At 42.4% G+C, this 19,920-nt stretch overlaps 1 protein-coding gene across 1 annotated transcript in view; it reads right to left on the minus strand.

Annotated features, from left to right (window-relative positions):
• ITPR3 (inositol 1,4,5-trisphosphate receptor type 3) overlaps positions 1-19,920 on the minus strand; it is a 605,308-nt gene that overhangs the window by 132,952 nt on the left and 452,436 nt on the right. The window contains 2 exon segments of the mRNA XM_040424182.1: positions 9,237-9,338; positions 13,089-13,184. Of these exon segments, the coding sequence (XP_040280116.1) occupies positions 9,237-9,338; positions 13,089-13,184 (198 nt within the window).

Here is a 19,920-nt window from a genome sequence, read left to right on the forward strand (position 1 = left end):
ACGCGGCGTCTCACGTGATGTAGAGTCTAAACGTGACGTCTCACGTGACTCATCGGCTGGAGCTGTAGTAACGTAACCAGTTGAATTTGAAAGCAGCCCCTCATGCGAGACTGGCTATGCAGATCACCCCGACCGATGTGATTTCTTCTCGGTCACTTGTAGTGCTTGGGGGAAAAAGGCTCACTGTCCCGACTTGCCCACATTTATTGCCCTTGTCCAACGTGATATTTCACAAGCTTTGCGGGATTTGAGACAAAGTGGGTGTCATTTAACCCATAATCTCTCACAGGTTGAGAAAACAAGCTATTCATGATTTAATACAGGGCAACACTTTGATTCTTAAACCTGCAGATAAAGGAGGGGCTCTTGTCCTTATGGACAAAGAGTATTATACCTCTGAAATTTTGGGACAACTAGCTAACACTGAGGTTTATCAACCATTACCAGGGGATCCTGTCTTTGCTATTAAAAATAAGCTTTGTACCGTAGTGGACATATATCTACAGGATAAAACTATAGACCAAAAGTTGGACCAATTCTTGATCAATCATCATCCTGTCACGCCAGTGTTTTATACACTTCCCAAGATACATAAGTCCCTTAATCAGCCCCCTGGTCGACCAATTGTTGCTTTGACCGACTCTATTCTGTCCCCCCCAGCTATTCTGCTTGATAAGGTTTTGACACCCCTGACTAAAATCATGCCTTCTTTCCTCCTTGATACTCAGGATTTTTTTAAACAAATTATGACACTGGCATTACAGGATGACGATTTGCTGGTAACTTTTGACGTATGTTCGCTATATACCTGTATTATTTATTCTAAGGGTATACGTGCGGTTGATTGGCTATTATCCCTCTCTACTTACACTATGCGTGAAAAATCCTTTTTTCTGGATTTATTAGAAATTATTCTACATGAGAACTATTTTCTTTTCCAAGATACATTTTACAAACAATGTTGTGGGACCGCAATGGGTTCGAATGCCACACCGCCGTACGCAAACACATATATGTCATGGTTCGAAGACAAATATATTTATCCTAATGATTTATTCAATTTCCATTGTATTTTTTGGCGAAGATTTGTTGACGATGTGTTTTGCGTGTGGCAGGGCGGCATTGGAACCCTTCAATTTGCTGATTATTTAAATTCAGTGTGGAGTGAACTTCAATTCACTCTACACTATGATGTCAATAGGATTAGTTTCCTTGATACGGTGGTTATAAAAGGGCAAGATGGATTGCTAGTAACTGATTTGCATATTAAGAGTACAGACAGAAATTCTCTTTTACATTATTCTAGCAACCATCCCCCCACTCTAAAAAAAGCATTACCTCACTCGCAGTTTCAGAGGATCCGTAGAATTGTTTCTCAGACTGATATCAAGGAAACTCGCCTCAGCGAGATGAGCGATAGGTTTAGACATCGCGGTTACCCCATTTCTTTACTTAATCAGGAGAGGAATAAGACCCTTCCTACAGTTGATAAAACTATTAAAAAATCCCGCATCCCTTTTGTTTCAAAATTCCACCCTTGGATCCACAAATGCAGATTAATTATTAATCACCATTGGAATATATTATCTAGGGCTTATCCCTCAGTTGAGGAATTCCAGAATCGTCCGTTGATCTGTTATAAACGGAACAAAAATATACGTGATATGGTGGTGCGGGCTGATATTGGCAGTGTTCACAAGACACCACGACAAATGACTTTATCTACACCAAAAAATTGCACTTTTCCCTGTTTAGGCTGCATCCATTGTTCCAGCGTGATTAAAGGTGAGTCTTTCTCACACCCACATACAGGAAAACAATTTCCCATCAAGGGTTTCTACAGTTGTAATAGCAACTTTATTGTTTATTTACTAAGGTGCCCATGTGGCTTATTATATGTAGGCGAGACCTCGATGGGCATGCAGGATCGTTTTTCCAAACATAAATCTACCATACGGAAAAAGAACCTGCTTCTACCTATACCGCACCACTTTGAACGTTGTAACCACAATATTTCGCAACTGCGGTTCCAGATGATAGAACATGTTTCACAACCCCGTAGAGGTGGTGACAGGGTTAAGATGTTGAAAAAGCGTGAGTCCTATTGGATTCACACTTTGCAAACATTGGAACCCAAGGGCTTGAACCGCCCTCCACAGCTTTTTGTGAATCTCCAGTTCCCGTGAGATATATATATTTTTTGTTGTATAACCCTTTTGTATAGAATAACATGTACCATTGTTGCAAACCAATGTATCAAATAACTTGTTTACTCTTTACTTTTAGGGCTCTTTCACACCTGCGTTATTGTCTTCCGGCATAGAGTTCCGTCGTCGGGACTCTATGCCGGAAGAATCCTGATCAGGATTATCCTAATGCATTCTGAATGGAGAGTAATCCGTTCAGGATGCATCAGGATGTCTTCAGTTCCGGTACGGAACGTTTGTTGGCCGGAGAAAATACCGCAGCATGCTGCGCTTTTTGCTCCGGCCAAAAATCCGGAACACTTGCCGCAAGGCCGGATCCGGAATTAATGCCCATTGGAAGGCATTGATCCGGATCTGGCCTTAAGCTAAACGTCGTTTCGGCGCATTGCCGGAGCCGACATTTAGCTTTTTCAGAGTGGTTACCATGGCTGCCGGGACGCTAAAGTCCTGACAGCCATGGTAAGTGTAGCGGGGAGCGGGGGAGCAGTGTACTTACCGTCCGTGCGGCTCCCCGGGCGCTCCAGAGTGACGTCAGGGCGCCCCAAGCGCATGGATCACGTGATCGCATGGATCACGTCATCCATGCGCATGGGGCGCTCTGACGTCATTCTGGAGCGCCCCGGGAGCCGCACGGACTGTAAGTATACCGCTCCCCCGCTCCCCGCTCCTACTATGGCAACCAGGACTTTAATAGCGTCCTGGGTGCCATAGTAACACTGAAAGCATTTGGAAGACGGTTCCGTCTTCAAATGCTTTCAGTACACTTGCGTTTTTCCGGATCCGGAGTGTAATTCCGGCAAGTGGAGTACACGCCGGATCCGGACAACGCAAGTGTGAAAGAGGCCTTAGAAAACTTGAAGACATCCCAGCGGCATCATTATTTTGAAACTTCATTTAACCCTATCACTGCTATTATGGAATACTTACTATTTGAATTGTCAATTGATTGCGGCTGGGATCCTTTCTTCATTTTCTTCACCTGCTACATCTCAATTGTTTAATTATTTAGTTGATATCGTCACCATGGTAATGTGATGTCATTTCCGCCTTGGCTGGCTATTTAAATGCCGTGTGCTTATTCCTGTTTGTACCATATCCTATACGTCTGAGGAAGGCTCCAGATGTGAGTCGCAACGCGTCACGGATTATATGTGACAATAAAGATTTCCTTTTCTTCAAGCTACAGTGAGTGCCGGTCTTTCCTTACTACTACTACAGGGATGCCAGCTGTCCGGACCCACTGAGACGAGAGAAGCAGACCTTCCGTACAGCGAGTGAGGGGAAGAAGCAGGACAGGACCTGTGTGGTGTGTCAGCCAATCGATGTGCTGCACACAGTCAGCTTTAGCCAATCTACCAATCACTGGTAGGGAGGAAGGAGTTGGCTCCGCCTACATTGTTTCTGCCCGGAGTGAGTTCTGTGGATATGCACAGCAGGTTTCTTCAGTCCCTGCTCTGGAGAAGTGGCCTCCATGTGTAAGGAGGGGAGGTCAATGTCTGCACCAGGTCAGGGCTGCAGGGAAGAGGATGGCTGTCCAGCAATTGGAAAAGGAGCATAAGTCAGTGTCTCTACCTGGTCAGGGATGCAGTGAAGAGGATGGCTGTCCAGCACTGGGGAGGAGGAGGCTTTGGACATGTGCTGGCAGCAATCATCTTCACTATGTTATCTGTGGGCAGAGCTGAGGCAGTGAGGGCTGTGGACGATCTCCCTGTGTGTATAACCTGTATCAGCCTGTCCGAACTGTGTCATTCACATGTCTCTAACACACAAGCATTAAACCCCCTATAAAATTTGCCAGAGTGCCCCCATAATCAGTGAGTGGTCAGAGTCCCTCTGTAATATGCATCATCAATAATAGCAGAGTGCTCCCACAGTCAGTGAGTGGTCAGTGTCCCTCTGTATGGCAGCATCAATAACAACAGAGTGCTCCCACAGTCAGCGAGTGGTAAGTGGTCCTCTTAGTGGTATGCTAGAAATGTGAGGATTATTAATTTAGTGGCCCCCAATCTGTGTGCAGTAGCCACACCTATTGGTGTTTAATCTGGACCTCCACCTTACAGCAGATCCAATTATGTGAACCTTTACAAAAAGTAGATAAGTGAATCTTATGGGGGCGAATACTAATGAGCGCTCATTAGTACAGGAGTACCTGGGCTCTGTACTCACAGCTTCCTGATCTTCCTCGGCCACTCACTATGCTGTGACTGAGAACGTTGGCGCTCTGAACTCAGCCTGAGCAGGAGAGGTAAGTTGATTTATTTAATTTTTTTTGTCTGCACTAAACATGGTGGTCTGAATAGGAGTCATTAGGGCTCTGATCAGAGGTCTAAATGGGAGGTCTTCTTAACATTGCGGCTGTGATCTGAGGTCTAATTGGGGATGATTCACATTGGGGGTCTGATCTGAGGTCTGATTGGGGTATTAACATTGGGGGTCTGAGCTGAGATCTGATTGGGGGTCTTTATTAACATTGGGGGTCTGAGCTGAGGTCTGATTAGGGGTCTTATTAACATTGGGGGTCTGATTGGGGCTCTGAGCTGAGGTCTAATAATATATATTTTTTCTTATTTTCCTCCCTAGTTCTGTCGTATGGGCAGGTACGTCTTATAGGGTGAGAAATACGGTATATATGAATACAGCCATGTCAGGAGGGTCAGCATCCTCTTTAACTAAAGCAGATTGACTTTTTGTATGCCCCGCTGGCAGGGACATACACATCTCATAAGGCCCATAGCAAAACTCACTACAGTACCCTTCCGTCCCACCCAGTTCCCCAGTATGCTTGCATCAAACTCTCCCAGGCAATGCAGAATGCAAAGAGGGACTCCCCAGATTTCTGATGAATGTAAATATTTTTTATCAAAAGGAATAAATACAGTTATCCCCAGCCTCACAAACTTTATCTGACTCCTATGTGAGAAAAAGTGAAATATGCTGCTCATTCTGAACACTATGGGGGAGATTTATCAAACTGGTGTAAAGTAGAACTGGTTTAGTTGCCCATAGCAACCAATCAGAATCCACCTCTCATTTTGCAAAGGAACTGTCAAAAATGAATGGTGGAATCTGGTTGCTATGGGCAACTAAGCCAGTTCTACTTTACACCAGTTTGATAAATGACGCCTTGTATTTCTATATTTATTTACATCAGACATGTGGCATAAATACATTGTAAAAAAGAGGTGTCTGGCTGTGGCTCTCCTCTCTACTTGTTCGGTCTTTGGTTGTTGGTCGAGTGTTTGGCCGACATGTATTGAAGGTGTATGGGCAACTTAGGATACAATTTCTGTATGATACACTGATTTGCTGATATCATAATCGGACATTCAGTCAATCTGAATTAGGCCACATGCACATGACATGTCTGTTTTGTGGTCTGTGATCTGTGTGCTTTCCGCATCTGTATGTCTTTTCCGCAAAGAGTTAGAACATGTCCTATACTTGTCCACAAAATGCTAAATCAATAGGAAATTGAATCAAAATTGAAGTCAATAGGTCAGTAAAAAATGTGGATGCCACACAGAACCGCATCTGTATTTTGCAGATCCATAATTGCAAATGCAAATGGTTGTTTGTAAAAGGCCTTAGGCCTGGGCTACACCGACATTTTGTAGGGCAACTAATTGATTTTAACTATTGAATGGCAGTTGCAGTCCACAAGATTGCATTCAAATGAATTCATTAATTTGGACTACAGCTGTAGTTAAATAGTTAAAATTAATCAGTCGCGCTACAAAAAGTCCCAGTGTAGCCCAGCCCTTAAAATTAAGTCACCTTTTATGTAGTTTGTGTTGCTCCTTTATACAAAAAATATACATTTACACATGACAGAATCATAAATTGTGTGCATAACAACATTTGAAAAGTACCCTACGACTACATTATAATTAGTGATGGCCTTGCGGTTCGCCCGGCGGTCGGTTTGCGGCGAACATCGCGATTCGCCGAACATGTGAACATATGGCGATATTCGCACCCGCCATATTCTTTTACATTGTGAAGAACTTTGACCCATGACACATCCAGGGCTGTGGAGTCGGAGTCGATGGCAATTTTGGGTAACTGGAGTCGGCAAAAAATGAACCGACTCCGACTCCCACTACACTTAAATTGGAATAAAAAAAAAAGCAAGTTTAAATGTCCCAATTCACAAAAAGTTATAATTAACTACCGTATTTTTCGCCCTATAAGATGCACCTGCCCATAAGACGCACCTAGGTTTGTGAGAAGGAAAATAAGAAAATAAATATTTTGAACCAAAAGGTGTGCTTTTGGTGGGTTTTGAACTAATGGTGGTCTGTGGATGATACTATTATGGGGCATCTGTGGATGGCACTGTTATGGGGGCATCTTTGGATGGCACTGTTATGGGGGCATCTGTGGATGGCACTGTTATGGGGGCATCTGTGGATGGCACTGTTATGGGGCATATGTGGATGGCACTGTTATGGGGGCATATGTGGATGGCACTGTTATGGGGGATCATTGTGGGGGCATCTGTGGATTGCACTGTTATGGGGGCGTCTGTGGACACATATATAGCATCTTATCTTATGTGTTATCCACAGATCCCCCCATAACAGTATCCCTGTGTAGTAAATGGGGGCCGGCATCTGTTTCTGTAATGGCAGCGGGGCCCGGTGCCTGCTTCATTCATAAAGTGGGCGGAGCAGGTGCGTGACGTAGTGAGCTACTCTACGAGCGCCCACCCGGCCTCCTGACTGCCAAGAAGTTAATAGTAAGTAGTACAGCGCTAGATTTAAGATGATTGGAATACTTTAACAATACCCACAAGTTAGATATGGTTACCGTATACTACAGTGAGCGGGGCCCGGTGTAGTAGAATACAGTGATTGCACCGGGCCCCGCTGCCATTACAGAAACAGATGCCGGCCCCCAGCCCCTCCTCCCTCTCAGCCTATTCACCGGACGGTCGCAGCAATCGCCCCATAAGACGCACTGCTATTTTTCCCCCACTTTTGCGAAAAATACGGTACTTCTCTACTGTAAGAATAAAGGTCAATGCATGCAGTGCGTCACGTTACCGCAAAACGAACACATTAAGTGACCATGAAGAAGCATGCTTTTCATATGCTTCACTATATGGCACGCAACGCACAGTTAAGGAGCGACAATACTTATACTTTCCATTGTGTTGTGTTCCGCTGTTACAGGGAACGTAACGCCCATGGTTAACCTAGCCTCTCACTGATAACTGATTAGGAAATATGTTTTTTGCAGGACTAGACACTTGTATAAGTGACGGGAATGGATAGTCAATGCTCAAGACTGAAGCTGTAAACCATTAGAAAAACTGCTGTCATTCAGCTAAAGCTATAAAAACTTGTAAACTCAGATTGTTAGCTTAAACTTTAAACATAACTATGGGATTGTACTAGGGAAATCATGTTTTACAATAAATGCCCCTTACTGGATCCTCCCACTACCCTATCTTCAGCAGAAGATCAGCACACAAAGGAGAAGGCAGCAGCTTCCTAGCCAGTAGTTCTGTGGTAATGACATGACATTCCTTCAAGGAATGTATAAAATACATTTGCATATTAAATACAGAGGAGCCAGAGTCGGAAGTACCAAAAACTGAGGAGTCGGAGTTGGAGTCGAAGCATTTATCTACCGACTCCACAGCCCTGGACACATCCATCTGATGGTACAGGAGAGCCAATAGAGACGTTTCAGCACATGGACATACACCCTACATTATAAATAGACCCAACATTTTACATTCAGGGCCAGATTTATCATTAGTTCAGGTCAGAATAATGGAGTGAAAAAGTCCCAAATGTTAAAACTGCGCACAAATTTGCGACTTTTTTCTGCTCTGCACTATGCTCGCCAGTTTTCTGAAAGTGGGCGTGTTTTCTTATGTAAATGAATCTCTAGACAGATTTACTATTGGGACTATTTAAAAAGTCGCAATTTGACTCCAGTGAGGACCATGCTTATCTTATGAGACTTTTTAATAGAACATGCGACTTTTTCATAAAAACGTGCGACTTTTTCGTAAAGATGTGCGACTTTTGTAAAGCTGCTTACTGACGGATAAACTGCTACCGTCAAACCACATTTATTACAGTCTTAAAGGGCCGATGCTAAAACTGACTTTAGCCATATGTTAAAGTGGAGTGAGCTGTCAGAGTCATGATAAATCTGGCCCTCAGTCTTTTGTCAGTGTAGGGAAAGGTTGCTGTGTGGAGCATGGACAGACTGTTAGGGACAAAAACGTTATCAAATAGGTCCACAAAAGTCCTTTTAAGGACTGGTATAGGTTTGTTATCGATAGGTGTGATATACTGAGGAGTGTAATACACTTATAATATACTTTCTAACATAGAAAGCATATTATAGTGGATTTGTATTGTGCAGCGGTGGTGAGCGGTTCTGCAGCGATACTGCAGCTACACAGAGTGACAAACGCAATTAGAAAAAATAATTATAACTGGTGTTATATACCAATCGCCCCCCCAAAAAAACTGATAGAAACGGGTTATGTTATGTACCAATAATATACTTTCTATATAGTCCATTTGGGTACAGCAGCATTTGTTTGCTTTTTTGCTGCGTTCCCTCTGCTACACACAGTGACAAACGGTATTGGAAAAAATAATTATAAGTGGTGTGCGCATGCACGTCCGCGAAAATTATATTGTCGATATTTTGCATTGAAAAAAATAATGAATGGAGATCGCAAATTCGAATAATACATCTGGTATGTCACTGTCCATGTTGTGGGACTATTTGTGCACTTCTAGTAATTATTTCTTGGCTGCAAATATGAGCTGAAGGTTTTTCAGGCTCGTCTGCCATTAAAATGAATGGGACCCACCGCAAACTTGCGGTTCGCGAACATTTGATCGCGTTCGTGCGAGCGAACTGTCCCTGCAGATGTTCGTCCATCACTAATCATAATAGCTTAGAGCTAACTTCATCAACATTTTGTGGTAACTGATTCAATAGCCAGCAATACAGGGTACTGGAAAAATGATAAGAAAAAAAGATGTGAGTCCTGACCTGCAAAGCAAGGATGTAAATGTTATGTCCAACTTCTTGTGGTGACACATCAGAGCTGTCCCCTTCATCTTCTTGATAATAAGCCTTCTTGATAACATCCACCTAATTAAAACATTTGTAAGTTTAGATACAAGTCTGCATACATTTAGATCACGCTTACAGTGTGCGCGTTTTATATACTGGTATAGCTAGGCCTTATAGTGCTAAGATGGCACTTCTAGAAATAAAATCAATCACATTTTATCATTTATGCACTTTCAAACTACAGCAATGTCAGTGCAGAAGACCCTGTCTTGATGAGCTCAGCACAATACACAGGTATTAGAGTTAAAATAGTATAGTAACGTACAGTATATTAATTTTACATGTTGTGTTGCTGATTTTCACAATTTTTCATTCTGCCAGTTGACTAAAATCTATTTTGATTTATAAAATTCACTTAAGACATTTTTGCATGATTTTTTGTGTGTGCAATATTACAGGTTTTGTAAAACCACAGCATGCTCTAGACAATTTTCTTTCAGGAAAATGCCTAAAAAAAGCATGTGATAAGCATACAGTTAAAAACAAACTGTACAAAAATGCTGCAAAATAGGTAAGAAAAGGTAAAAAAAAGGAATGGCTTTTTACCACTTTGAAAATAAAACACTAACTAAAATTATATGTGAAGAAAAGCTAAATGAGTCATACTACATGTGACTCGGAAGCCCCACCCAAATTCTCCAACACATCCACATGCGATAGAAATAGAAAAAGTACCATAACATTTTCATAAATTGCTTTCTGACACAGTGTTTAACTCAAACACCATATTTGTCAATGTATTTACACCAGAAAACTATGTTGCAAATACACTTATAAATCTACCATGTTTTGATTTTTTTATTCCATTGATACATTCTTAAGGAGCTTCATGAAATTATTCTGTTCATAGCTCCAATGAACAATACATAGTATACAGTTGCAAGAAAAAGTATGTGAACCCTTTGGAATGATATGGATTTCAGCACAAATTGGTCATAAAATGTGATCTGATCTTCATCTAAGTCACAACAATAGACAATCACAGTCTGCTTAAACTAATAACACACAAAGAATTAAATGTTACCATGTTTTTATTGAACACACCATGTAAACATTCACAGTGCAGGTGGAAAAAGTATGTGAACCCTTGGATTTAATAACTGGTTGAACCTCCTTTGGCAGCAATAAATTCAACCAAACGTTTCTTGTGGTTGCAGATCAGACGTGCACAACAGTCAGGAGTAATTCTTGACCATTCCTCTTTACAGAACAGTTTCAGTTCAGCAATATTCTTGGGATGTCTGGTGTGAATTACTTTCTTGAGGTCATGCCACAGCATCTCAATCAGGTTTAGGTCGGGACTCTGACTGGGCCACTCCAGAAGGTGTATTTTCTTCTGTTTAAGCCATTCTGTTGTTGATTTACTACTACGCTTTGGGTTGTTGTCCTGTGGCAACACCTATCTTCTGTTGAGCTTCAGCTGGTGGACAGATTGCCTTAAGTTCTCCTGCAAAATGTCTTGATAAACTTGGGAATTCATTTTTCCTTCGATGATAGCAATCCGTCCAAGCCCTGACGCAGCAAAGCAGCCCCAAACCATGATGCCCCCACCACCATACTTCACAGTTGGGATGAGGTTTTGATGTTGGTGTGCTGTGCCTCTTTTTCTCCACACATAATGTTGTGTGTTTCTTCCAAACAACTCAACTTTGGTTTCATCTGTCCACAGAATATTTTGCCAGTACTGCTGTGGAACATCCAGGTGCTCTTGTGCAAACTGTAAACGTTCAGCAATGTTTTTTTTGGACAGCAGTGGCTTCCTCTGTGGTATCCTCCCATGAAATCCATTCTTGTTTAGTGTTTTACGTATCGCAGATTCGCTAACAGGGATGTTAGCATATGCCAGAGACTTTTGTAAGTCTTTAGCTGACACTCTAGGATTCTTCTTCACCTCATTGAGCAGTCTGCGCTGTGCTCTTGCAGTCATCTTTACAGGACGGCCACTCCTAAGGAGAGTAGCAGCAGTGCTGAACTTTCTCCATTTATAGACAATTTGTCTTACCGTGGACTGATGAACAGCAAGGCTTTTGGAGATACTTTTATAACCCTTTCCAGGTTTATGCAAGTCAACAATTCTTAATCTTAGGTCTTCTGAGAGCTCTTTTGTGCGATCATCATTTACATCAGGCAATGCTTCTTGTTAAAAGCAAACCATTAACTGGTGTGTGTTTTTTATAGGGCAGCTGTAACCAACACCTCCAATCTCATCTCATTTATTGGACTCCAGTTGGCTGATACCTCCCTCTAATTAGCTCTTGGAGAGTCTAGGGGTTCACACACTTTTTCCACCTGCACTGTGAATGCTTACATGGTGTGTTCAATAAAAACATGGTAACATTTAATTCTTTGTGTGCTAGTTTAAGCAGACTGTGATTGTCTATTGTTGTGACTTAGTTGAAGATCAGATCACATTTTATGACAAATTTGTGCAGAAACCCATATTATTCCAAAGGGTTCACATACTTTTTCTTGCAACTGTAACTGGTTGTGACAAATGGTTGCAAAGACCTGTAGTAAATCTGTTCAATGCAGCTGTTTCTGTCATATGCCAAAAAATTATATTTGACAGCAATGGATCACAGCAAAAGACCTGTTACAGTTCAGAACGTGCACTTTAAATCCCGATATACCCTATACTAATTAACATGGTCATAAAGAGGGAAGTGAAAGCTTATCTTCTCCATTTTGCTTGTATCAGCAGGAATTTATTCCTGCTGACGGGCAGTCTGCTATATGAGTGCGTTACAGCGGCAGAGCGTGGCTCTTGCTGCTCTGCTTACCTCTCCATGTGGTCCAGACCCACCTCGCTCTATCTCTTTCCTGGAAGCCGAGCCGCTGGGCTTGCTCTGTTCCTCCAACAGGCTGTGGCTTGCCTTCTGGCAAGGCCTCTCCTCCAGTGCCCTTGGGTGAGCGTGCATGCTCCCTATGGCTCTGAAAGGGCCGATGCATGTGCACCCTATTCTTCACCAGCCAAGACTGGCAACCCTTGGGTACTTAAGGCATCTTCCCCTGTGGGGCTAAGGTGTTCTGGATTTGTTTGTCTCCTCATAATCTGACTTCTGCCCATTTACTGTATTCTGACCTCTGCTGCCTGCCCTTACCTCAGACTTGCTCATACTCTTCATTGGTCTGTCCTTAACTACATTTTTCCCTGACCACTTGATGCTCTGCGCCAGCGTCTCTGACCAGGCTGCTACCACAGGGACTACTCCAGGTAGTAGCAGCCTGGTGGTTCCCCTGCAGTGAAATTCAGATCCTTGTACAGGGCTTATAGGATAATGGCCAAAAGCCATATTTGTTGGCTGCCACAGTGGTTCCACACCCACTGCCATAAGTGGAGTGTGGTAACATTTGCTAATGATCTCCAGCTACAGTATTTATTTGCTTTTAGCATCGGCTTACTCTACGGGTGTCCATAGCTTATACAAATATGGGGAGCATGCAGTTTTACCATGAGTTGCCATGATTTTCCAACTTTGGAAGCAGGGTTTAGATTTGCACCAACTATGTGTGCCATTTCCTCCTAATTCACATATTAAGCCCAAACTACTGTTTCTTTGGAGTCCAAGGACTTTATTGTTTAGAAAATTCTTGATAAAAAATTTTCACAAATTTACAGTGACCCACATCATTACCTCCGTTATTTTATTAGTACAGTGTATGCCTTAAATCTTGAATACATTTCTTAACAAAGGTAGAGCAGGCCATTTTATGATAGTCTCCTGGGCAGCTATGCTCTAAAATAATTTAATATGGTGATATGCTTACCAATTCTTGGGGTCGTAGACTGATCAGAATTCTTTCTGCATTTTCACTGTCATGACGACTTTCCATGAGAGCTAAAAGCAGTTTTGATGCATTGTCCTGTAACAAGTCAAATTTAAGTATCAAACAGATACAATATTTAACATATGGGATAATGTATTCTCTTCTGAAAAGTATAAGTAGTTACAAAGGAGAACTATAACAACATAAAATAGTGAAGAAACAACAAGTCTAGCTGAAGGTTCCCTATAACCATGCCCACTACAACACTTTCCAAACATGGACCCAAATAGTGCATGCCACATACAGCCAATACCATTTTGGCCGCAATAACATTTTGGACCAGTACATTGACTCCTTTAGAAATGTAGTACAGTCTACAATACTGGACAAACATATAAAAAACATTCAACATCAACATACAGGAAAGGAGGGCGATTCAAACCTTAAAAAACAACAAAGGAATCACCATAAAACCTGCAGATAAAGGTGGCGCTATAGTCCTTTTGAACACTTTGAACTATTTAGAAGAAGCACATCGACAACTTACAGACACACGATACTATATCAAAATGGAGGGAGACCCAACTCAGAAATATTTGAAAGAGTTGAAAAAGGTCACCAGGGGTCTTCCTGCAGGATCCAAGCAACTTTTAGACTTGGTACCTGAGAATCCCAGGATCGGAGTATTCTACATGCTTCCCAAAATACACAAAGCAGGGAATCCAGGGAGACCGATCATTTCAGGTGTGGGAACCCTCACTGAAAATATCTCAGGTTGGATAGAGGTCATCCTGAAACCATTAGTGAGGAACACAACAAGTTATCTACAGGACACTACTGACTTATTGAACAAACTGTCAACCATAGGTCCCCTCGCTAGAGGCACAATCTTGGCAACCATGGATGTGGAATCCTTGTATTTGAATATCCTGCACAATGATGGATTAACTGCTTGCCTAGTATACTTGGAGGCGAATGGGATCGTCTCAGAGTCTGTACTACAATTGACCAAATTCATCCTCACCCATAGCTATTTCTCTTTTGACAAGGAGATATATTTACAGTCCACTGGGACCGCCATGGGCATTAAAATGGCACTGCAAATTTCTTAATGGCAAAACTGGAAAATTACTTTTTGGTATCCTGCCTCAAAAAACCCTTTACCTATTTCCGTTTCATTGATGACATCCTAATAAACTGGACCGACTCTGAACATGAACTGATAAAATTTCATGAACAATTCAACAAATTCCATCCCACCATAAACCTGACCCTCAACTATTCACACACAGAAGTCAGCTTTCTGGACACCAAGATAAAACTTCAAGACGGCTCAATACAGACACCCCTGTATCGAAAACCTATTGATTAGCCTACATACCTCAAATGGGACAGCTTCCACCCCAAACATATTAAAAAGTCCATCATCTATAGTCAAGCCATCAGATATAACCGAATCTGTTCCAGCCCATCAGACAGGGATGAGAATTTACAATATCTGAAATGGACATTTTTACACCAGGGCTATCATCCTGCTTCAATTGAAGATCAGATCACAATAGCCGCCAAGATCCCCAGAAGTCAACTTCTCTAATACAATGAAAAGAAACAGAACCAGCGAGTACCTCTGGTTGTGACTTACAACCCACAACTAGAGGTACTGAGGAAAACTGCCAAAAAATTACATCATCTCCTACGTAAAGATGAACAACTAAAAACAATCTTCCCAGATCCCCCCTTACTAGCTTACCGACAGCCTCCAAATCTAAGGAACATTCTGATAAGATCCAGTTCAAGGCCATGTACCACAGAAAAAGGAACCCATCCCTGTAATATAAGAAAATGCAAAACCTGTTCCCATATAATGACAACAGATAAGATCCGGATCCCCAACACACAGCAGGACTATAGGATCCCTGGGACATTCACATGTTCTACATCTAATGTTGTTTATCTGATTCTCTGCACTAAATGTCCGGTTGGAGGCCTCTATGTTGGAGAAACAGGAGAGAGACTCAATGAAAGGTCCCACCGCCACACAATTAAAGAGAAGAAGCTACACTTTCCTGTGGCTAAGCATTCCTGTAGCCCAGGACACAATGAAGAACACATGAAAGTATTTGGGAATACAAATTTATAACACTGCTTGACACTTTCAATACTGGACTAAATTTGTCCCCAGGATTTATGACACACTACAAGATCTATCTTGTTGCAGCCTTGTCGCACTCTGTTCAACTTTGCTTGGAGTAGGGTTCCCGCCCCAATTATACATGAAGAAAAAGCGTAATTTGAATAATCTTGCTTTCTTTTATTGTATGGTTACGTTTCGGCCGAATGGCCTTCTTCAGACTAATGCCGCTGGTGATGGAGAGAGATCAAGCGCACTGCAGAGGTCAATTGCGGAGATACCGCTAGTGAAGATAGCGCTATCTTCACTAGCGGTATCTCCGCAATTGACCTCTGCAGTGCGCTTGATCTCTCTCCATCACCAGCAGCATTAGTCTGAAGAAGGCCATTCGGCCGAAACTTAACATTTAAGCCGCAATAACCATACAATAAAAGAAAGCAAGATTATTCAAATTACGCTGGAGTCTTTTTATTCATACACTACAAGATCTAAAGAGTCTTCTATAGACATAGTCGGGGCACCAGGTCTCTGAGATAACATCAATTTAGAGACCATAAAACTTTCACACCCCTTATCTGTAAGGACTCATTCTCAAGAGCTTTGATATTATGTTCTGTTTTTTTTTTTTTCAAATGTCCATTCATTCCCCCATGTCTCTGTTCTTATTGTATATATATATATTGCTGTTTCTTCATGTATTCTTGTAGTACGCCTGATGAAGGGACTGGTGATGTCTCGAAAGCTCGCTATGTAACATCATTACTTCTATTTTTGTTGGCCATTAAAAGGTATCAAACCTGCAATACTCTTATTTTGTTTCTCTTAATGAGAGCACTAAACACATACAGCCAGTCACGCAGTGCAGTGTCTGCCAGGGCCCCAAATATTGCCATCTACCATGCCATTAATACATTTCTAGAAGCAAATATCCCCATACAGTGCAAGTCACAGTGCCCCTCATATGCCGCAAGAAAAGATCCCCACAGACAGTGGCAGCTACAGATCTTGATGTTAACCTCTGCAGTTGCACACAATTTTATTATATACAAATGTTGTTATTTACATACTGTAAATGCAGGGCCGTTGCAACCATATAGGCGAACTAGGCGTTCGCCTAGGGCGCCGGCCTGCTGGGGGCGCCCTGGTGGGCTCCCCCTGAATGGGGCTGCAGCCCTTGGTGAGCGGCTCGAGAGCCGGCCCTAGTGCCGTTACAGGGGGGCCAGGAGGTGGAGGTCCTTCTTAAATATGGCAGAGCAGGCATCTGCTTACCCTGATGGCAGGTGCCTGCTCTCCCAGTAAATTACCGGAGGAGAGGAGGCGGGTGGCAAGGGAGGCTGTTCTATCAGCTCCCCACTCCTCCCTCGTGCGCCCTCTGTGATGCCGGAATATGACGTCATTCCGGCCCCGACATATTAAACGGCGCGCTGGAGGACTGAGGAGTTGCACCACACTGGACCCCAGGGAGGTGAGTGTTTAAGTGTTTGACTGAGTGAGTGTCTGCCTGTGTATTTATGTCAGTGAGTGAGTGTATGTATGTCTGTCTTTCTGTCAGTAAATGTATGTGTGTCTGTCATTGAGTGTCTGTGTGTGTATGTCAGTGAGTGTGGATGTCTGTCGGTCAGTAAGTGTCTGTGTGTTTGTCAGTGAGTATGTGTATGTTTGTCAGTGAGTATATGTGTGTGTTTGTCTGCCAGTGAGTGAGTGTCTGTCAGTGAGTTTCTGTGTGTTTCAGTGGGTAGGTGTATGTCTGTCAGTGAGTGTCTGTCAGTGAGTGAGTGTATGTGTGTCTGTCAGTGAGTATGTCTGTCAGTGAGTTTCTGTGTACGTCATTCAGTGAGTGTCTGAGTACGTGTCTGTCTGTCAGTGAGTGTATGTCTGTCAGTAAGTGTATGTCTGTCTGTCAGTGAGTGTATGTGTGTCTGTCAGTGAGTTTCTGTGTACGTCATTCAGTGAGTGTCTGAGTGCGTGTCTGTCTGTGTCTGTCAGTGAGTGAGTGACATGAGGGGGCGGCAAAATGGATCTTTGCCTAGGGCGGCAAAAATCCTTGCACCGGCCCTGTGTAAATGTCAATAGAAAATACATCAAATATATTTTATTACAAATTAAGGTTACTTGGGGCTGCAGCACCATCATAAGTTTTTTTTCTATTACAGACTTAACAGAAAAGAAAAAAAAACTTGACATGGACAGAGAGGTTATACCTTCATTCCCTATATTGCCAAATAGGTCAACTATTTCCTATACAGTCCGTGAAAAAGAATGTGAAATGGTTGTGCCTGCTGTTACTTGATGCTTCAATGCCTATGTCACTGACAGAAAAATCTGAGCTGAGCCGTCTCTGTCACTACCACTGATTTTGATTGAGTGTCAGGGTGCATGCTCTATCAACTCTCCAGTCAAGCTCCTCCTGGCCGCAGTGGGTGACTGTGGGGGGTCTCAGAGATCAGACCACCAATCTAGCATTTCTAACCTATCCAGTGGATAGGTGCTAAAGGCTTCTGGCTGTAATACCACTTTGTCAAAGCTTAAATATTCATAATGCTTCAAATATGTCAAATTATGATACAAAACTATAAAAATGATCTGACTTAAAAAGCGAAGAACTCTGATCTTTGTACTAGTAGTCTTGGGAAGGAGGTAGTGTCATGCCTTCACAAGTATTAATATCAGTTTTTATTATGTGCATTTCATATTCCCTATTGTAATGTATTGCTCTTGCGAATTACTTTGCCAACAGCGCCATCCGCCGTCTTGATGCAGCCTGTTTTACACCATTTCATATACTAGTAATTAGCTCTTGCTGAGCTCTCTTAAGTTTGGCCATTCCAGTCACCTTAGTTTTCCCATCAACCCCTTGGGTCCTGCCACTTCTTCTTGCAGAAGCCATCTTGTTCTCATGAAAGCCAGATATGTTGTCTATCTCTCGACAACCATTTAGCTTCATCCTGATGTTTAACCCTACCATAGCACAGTCGGTGAGTCTTACTACTTTTCTACTCATCCCACACTGGTTATCTTTGTATTGCTGTTCTCTTTGCTGTACCCATGCTAGTACTATGCAGTCAGCCATCTTGCCCACATCTGTCTTATTCATGCCCATATGTATTTCAATATGTTTGTTTTTACATTTGCTCTTATTATACTGTGTCATGTATATATTTGTCATGTATATATTTGCCTATATTTACTGTTATTTTCCTTGTTGTAGTTTTACACTGATCCTTTCAATAAAAGCTGTAAAGGACCCCCAGCGTCTACCTCAGTGCATTGTTAGGAAAGAGTTTAGCTGCCTGTCAACTCATTCTCTTTGTTAATATGCCATTTGATTATGTTGAGTTAAAAAGAGGAATCAGGGTGGAGAGCAATAAGGAAAGGGGACATCCCTGTCTAATAGTTGAAACGTTAGCTATTATGATAAAGGGGGACCCAGAGATTGCAGGGTTTGGAGTCAGGGGTAGAGGGGACAACATTTCATTATTTGCTGACAAGCTTTAAATTTTTTTTAGATGGTGCAATTATGTCACTTACATAGTTAATATGGTTGAAAAAAGACTATAGGTGGGGATGTAATTTTAGAAAAAAGGGTAATGAGACACAGATTTCTACCCATTTTGATAAGCATTAATGTAATTTACTTTTAAGAATTCATCTAAACTTTTTTTTTAAAATACCAACTGTTCCTGCTGTGACCACGTCCTGAGGGATATTATTCCACGGATGTACAGTTCTTACAGTAAAAAAGCCTTGACACCTCTGGAGACTGAGATTTCTGTTGTTATTTGAGGTGATTTTACATGGAACAGCTTTTCATCATAATTTTTGTATGGCCCATTTATATATTTGCACAGGTTAATCATGTCTCCCCTTAGATGTCTCCTCTCAAGACTAAATAAATGTAATTATTTTAATCTTTCCATTTCATCCACCATGACAGCTACACATTAGATTGACCCCTTGACCTCTATAGGGGCAGGAACACAGAGTTTAAAAGGCCACCGTCCACTCTCACCCTCAGTGTTTCTGTCCGTATGGAGCACCTCACAGAGAGACCGCCCAATGGGAGGTGATGTTCTAATTTTATTTCTTTAAGAAGAGGTTACCTTTTTTATCTCCTTCCCCTCAGCCCTCCTGCGGTTTCTAATAAAGTTGGGCAGAGGTTATATACGGGAGTTGATTCTCATCCCTGACAGCAGGGGCCTGTTTTCACTGCATACCACTGGATCTTCCTTCCCTTCTGTGAGGAAGCAGACCGGTAAAGGAGCTCGCTGCACGCCGTGTCTCATGCGCGCCGCAGTTTTCGCTCTGTTCCCGGCTTTGCAGGAGGGGGCAGGGCCTAGGTTCACTGTGAAGAGAGCGCCCGCACACCTGTGATGTCAGACGCTGAGCTGGGTGAAAAAGAAGGGGAGAATTCAAACTGCCGCTGCCTCCACTGTGTTTCCTGCTCCGGTGAGATGTCAGCTCCTGATGCCCCTGCACAGATGGATATCGCAGAACCGCCCTCGGCTACTCCTATCGTGAGTTTCCCTTTGGGGTAAATATCTGTGATCTTACACTGTTTATGTATTTACAAATATCTGATACTTGGTTGCTCCTCTCTTTATAGGAAGTGAAAGAGTCCAAGGTCAAATCTAAGTACACAAGATGCGCAACTTGTTCAAAAAGACTCCCTGAAGGTCACAAAAAGAAGCTCTGTCAGTCTTG

This window comes from Bufo bufo, chromosome 3, assembly GCF_905171765.1.
Source record: "Bufo bufo chromosome 3, aBufBuf1.1, whole genome shotgun sequence".
Lineage (NCBI taxonomy): Eukaryota > Metazoa > Chordata > Amphibia > Anura > Bufonidae > Bufo > Bufo bufo.